Source organism: Montipora foliosa, chromosome 8, assembly GCF_036669935.1.
Source record: "Montipora foliosa isolate CH-2021 chromosome 8, ASM3666993v2, whole genome shotgun sequence".
In the NCBI taxonomy this organism is placed as follows: Eukaryota; Metazoa; Cnidaria; class Anthozoa; order Scleractinia; family Acroporidae; genus Montipora; species Montipora foliosa.
The window spans coordinates 33,716,786-33,721,612 of NC_090876.1; the positions used below are offsets into that span (position 1 = coordinate 33,716,786).

Sequence of the window (4,827 nt, forward strand, 5' to 3'; positions counted from 1 at the left end):
GACCCTGTGGGTGGCTTCCTGATTGGCATTGGCCAAGAAGCTAAAAAAGTTGATTTAGAAGATGCCAAGATCAGAAAAAAATTGCATATGACAAGCTAAGTCATAATTATTGTATGCAAGTTACAATTTAATCAGCATTCTACAATGAGAAAGCTCCAAGTTCCAAATAGGGTAGAAAAACTCAGTCTAGGTACTATACCACTCAGTTAGAGAGAGCCTTGCACAGAAGCCTTGGTGCATTCTGCCCAAGATTGTGAAGCTGGCTCATCAACACTGACAAGGACTGTCACTTAATTTTTGATATTAATTTTATTCAAAGGACTTTTTATTTCCCCAAAATGTTGGAAGTTGCCAATTCAAATAACATTACATGAATCATTTTGAATAAGACCTCTTTAAATGTTCCAAATTCAATAGATTTTTGTTTCTTGAGTATATTACTACTCACAGTTTAAGTACTAGCACACATTGATTATTGTTTCAGTCCAAACTGTACATTAAAAAATGCAATATTGACTGTCAAGTCTGTACCTCTCATCCAACTTGAAGTGTTGAAAATCTTCATTCCCTTTCAGTGCTTTGTACATCTTTCTAAAGTCTTGCTGTGATTAAAAAAACAAATGACTAAACACGCTTGTATAAGCAGCACATTTTTGCTAAGATTTTGTGCGAAGAAGACCATCTCTTTTGCTCTTTTGGGGAGAAAGTTACTTCATTGCGGGTTAGAAATATAACTTAAATCTTAATTGATTACTTAAATAATTCTTCAAACCTACTGTTGTTGATCATTGTTTTATGAAATTTAAAAAAAGCTTTAAGGGGCTGTTGTTCTTGTTGTTATTCCACCAGGTATTTGCGAGACCTCATGAGGCAAATGTTTAGTGGTACTATGATAAAAATATAACTTCATTTTTTTTCTTCAGATTTCGAAAGTGTGTTTGCTTAACACCTTCCTGGCAAAATTTTGAGCTTTAAGTTTTATCTAAAGGCTGTTTACTTCTGAGTGTAAGTTCTGAATTTCACGGTCTGCCATTACTCATACATGTATATCAAAACTGAGCACCTTTACGGTCTCAGAGGGTGGATCAAGGGAAAAAGTGACGTCATTCACTCAATAGCTTAAAATTTCAGTGTGTAAACCATAGTTAAAAGCAGTTTATTATGTATGCAAAACATAACTTTAAAAATCTGAAAGCCCAGAACTCTTGTGCTGCACATTAATTCAGTCGGGTACAAGTGCATTGCATTTGTAAACAGTGAGTCTGAGGACGCTTTCCATTTGACAGAACTGACCGTCCCGACCAGGCATTTGGAAGGACTAACTCTAAACCGCTTTCAAATTAAAACATTTTGAAGATGATATATACTCTTCCAGAAGAATGCAAAGGATTATCTCGCAAGTGTTCTTTCAAATTTGTTGCATTTTCTTTGCAAACTGATGGGTCTGGCCAGCCAGTCCTGACAAAAGGAAAGTGCCCTGAGTCATTCTCTCCTCAATAGTATACAGCTCTGTCAAGATTTTAAAGTTAGTAATGGCAGACCATTAAATAGGAAAATTCCAGTGAAAATAAACTGGTGTCTTTGTTTAACTTTAAGGCTTAAAACTTGAGTCACTTAGTGTTAAGAGATTTGATTTTCTGATCATAGTACCACTTTAACAGTTGTGCTTTTGAAGTGACAAAACCATTGAAGCAACAAACATATCCATAGGGGTAAATCAATAAAATACACTTAATACATTTCAGAAGGGTGTTTGCCCTGTGGAGTTCTTATAGTCTCCCAGGGGCCATTTTATAGTTCAAAAGGGTGGCAAAAAAACATCTACATGTAAATGGCCCCAGTGATAGCATAAAAAAGTGACAGGACACAAGGATTTCTTAAATGTAAGGTTATTCTATTGAATTACCCATATGACATCCAGTTATTTACCCTTTAAAATATCAATTCCCATCTATTCATTTGAAAAGCACTCAGCACTCAGAGTTTGGGTTGCCTATGGTCATACCACATGACATAAAATTCGTATTGGTGAAGTTTTCATATGTAAACACCCACGAAAACTCGGTGGAATCGTCTCAATACTCGGAATAGAGGAATAGCAAAGAAGTTCAGCTAAACAAACACTGCTCAAAGGAAAAAAATACCGAAACTAGCCAGAGGCGCAGAGAAATCAGGATTCACGCACGCAGTCCATACGCGATTCCCCAAATGAACCGCATGAAGTCATAGGCATTACGTATACATTCATCGTACAACAAGCCGTTTTAAAAAACTAACGATAGAATATACTTACTCGGCACGGTTGCGGGATTGGGATCTTCCTAGTTCTTTTTCTGCTCGCTCTTTCTTGTGGTAAGCCGCTCTCCATTTTAGATGCTAGTTCCTAATGCATGTTTCGCTGCTCATTATCTCGCACTTCTATAGCTTCTCTGAGGCGTCTATTTTCCGTGAGAACCTTTTCAAGCAATACGACATACTGATCTTCCATTTTGCAGGTAGAAAAGGTTAGGAATCAGGTCACGAAGGTAGAAACTTTCACACAGCGACACAACCGACGTGTCGACACAACCCAACTAGCAGATAAAATTCGCTCATGACGCTAGTTCTGAAAGTTCCCGCCATGAATATAAGTTTCTAATTGGCTTTTTTCTATCAGCTGGTACGTGATTGGCTAAGCTAAAACAAGCAAATCAAGATGGCGGCAACACGGCAACCGGTTTTCACAATTCCACATCCGTTCACGTCAAGTCTGTTTCCGATCTAATGTTAATGCTTCTTATGCTGCAAAGATGTCTTCCTGCTTGCGAAAGCAAACTAGACTGTTTTGTGGGCATTGCAATGAATACTTATCCAGGGCTGCTTTTTGGAAACATCGGAGGGCTTATTACGATGTGCAGAAAGAGCGTTGGATGACCAAAGATAGCGCTGAGGATTTGGAACATGAGGCAAAGAAACCAAAATATCATCCTGATCATGAGCCCTGCGAAGATATGTGGTCATCTGATTCTTCTGGTGATGAGGATCTTGAGGCAGCTATGTCTAATCACGGTATGTAGAGTTTATAGAGTAGTCTTGATTGATAGATACAGGCTCATATAGAAAGCGGGAAATAAAATCCGAAACGTTTGTGAACAGCGAAATATTTCAGGATTTTACAGTAACATTCCTGAAATATTTCAGGGTGTTCACAGTTTTCTGAGTTGACAGTAAATTGCATAATAAGAGTTTTGTGACTCATGATCTTTTTGCTCTGACAGGTTTCACCCGAGTTCATGACTGTGAGGATATTTTGGGCAATGACACAGGGTGTTTCAATGGAGTGAGCAGTCATATGGAAGGAAATGATGAGGTAGGTCTATCTCTGGCTCCATGTTTCAGGTTAGCTTGATTCCAACATTTGGTTAATCTTGATCAGTTTCTATTACAATTCTGTGTAATATTGCAAAACTAAAAAAGATAGATAGAGTGGTTTCTTCTCCATTTTATGTCAAAAGTTTGAAGAGGATTGATACTGAATGAACTCATTCAGATTAAAACAGATTACCTGTAACCTCAGTGGTTGGATGCAAAATGCTTTAAAACAATTTGGAATGTGAAATGCCCTTGTACATGTATTTACATTTGTAAGCACATATAACTGATTTCTTTGTTTGCTTAATGAGGCTCGAAAGGGTTTTTCGTTGCTATAGTGTTTGTGAAGCGATGAAAGATACATTTCATGGTGTAGATAGGTGTATATATTTCATAGTGTAGGCAAACTATAAATATCTTTGCAGCTCTATTGTTGGGTAATACTTTAAGGGCTTTTATCACGTCATATCGGTTACCATGGCAACACGCCAGGTCCACAAAAAGGCCCTCTAAATTTCAGTTTTTGAAAATTATCCGAAAAACTACGTCGGTGACCCACCGTTTTTATTTCTTTGTTGGAAATCTTCCTAAACTCTTTAACTTCTTAGAGAGTATGACAAAAAGTTATCCAGTAGACTTTAAGGTACATCGAAAAAGGGCGTTTCATATAGTTTACAGAAAATTCTACTAGATAACTTTACCTGAAACCTCTTTTATTTGAAGTGCCATTGTGAATGATACGTGCATGCAAAAAATCAAGATAGGTCACCCAGCAAAATTTCAAGATAAAGACAATTTTTTTCCACTGGTTTTTTGTCCGGTTTGCGTGATTTTATGCCGTATTTTCACTTCAAGTGTGTTGCGCGTTCAACCTTTCGATACAAATTTGATTCATTCAGCTGACGCATGTTTCTTATTTATGGCGTCTGTAGGTTTACATGTGCACATGAAGCCAAAAACCATTTCCAGCCTCCTTAATGAAATTTAAAAAGTGTTCTTACAAACCCAAACATAGACATAAGGGTGTGCAATGCCATTCAGGTATCAAAGCTGAAGAGGGCAAGATACATGTTCAAGTGCATGTTAGTGTGCCTTCCCAAACAACCAGGAGAAACAGCACGCCAAAGTCATACCTTTCTGTTAAAATCAATTATTTTAAATTAGTGAACCACACAAGTCTCCAAGATAAAAATGCTCTTTTAGACCAACCTACCTAATATTTCAGCTCATGGGTCCAGGGTTGTCAAAAATACAAATGTCACTGGCTGCTGGCAAAAATCCCCACAATGTACCTCCTTTGTTGGCTTGGTCAGCTACTCAGCTGCAGTCTTAGTCAAGGTATCACACACTGTCTACTGTAGTAAACTTTCTGACAAACCTGGTGGGCTTGGCAAAAACAAGGCAGGACAATGCTGAATTATTTTAAAAGAAAGTATCTACTGCAGACTCATCTATTATTATAGTTCCTTTGTTTGT

General features: G+C 37.5%; 1 protein-coding gene across 1 annotated transcript in view; it reads left to right on the forward strand.

The window, feature by feature from the left end:
* Window positions 1–2,789: 2,789 nt before the first annotated feature.
* Window positions 2,790–4,827, forward strand: part of LOC137968667 (uncharacterized) — a 3,735-nt gene continuing 1,697 nt past the window's right edge. Inside the window, exons 1-2 of the mRNA XM_068815187.1 lie at window positions 2,790–3,048; window positions 3,258–3,349. Of these exons, the coding sequence (XP_068671288.1) occupies window positions 2,790–3,048; window positions 3,258–3,349 (351 nt within the window). The remainder of the gene's footprint in view (window positions 3,049–3,257; window positions 3,350–4,827) is intronic.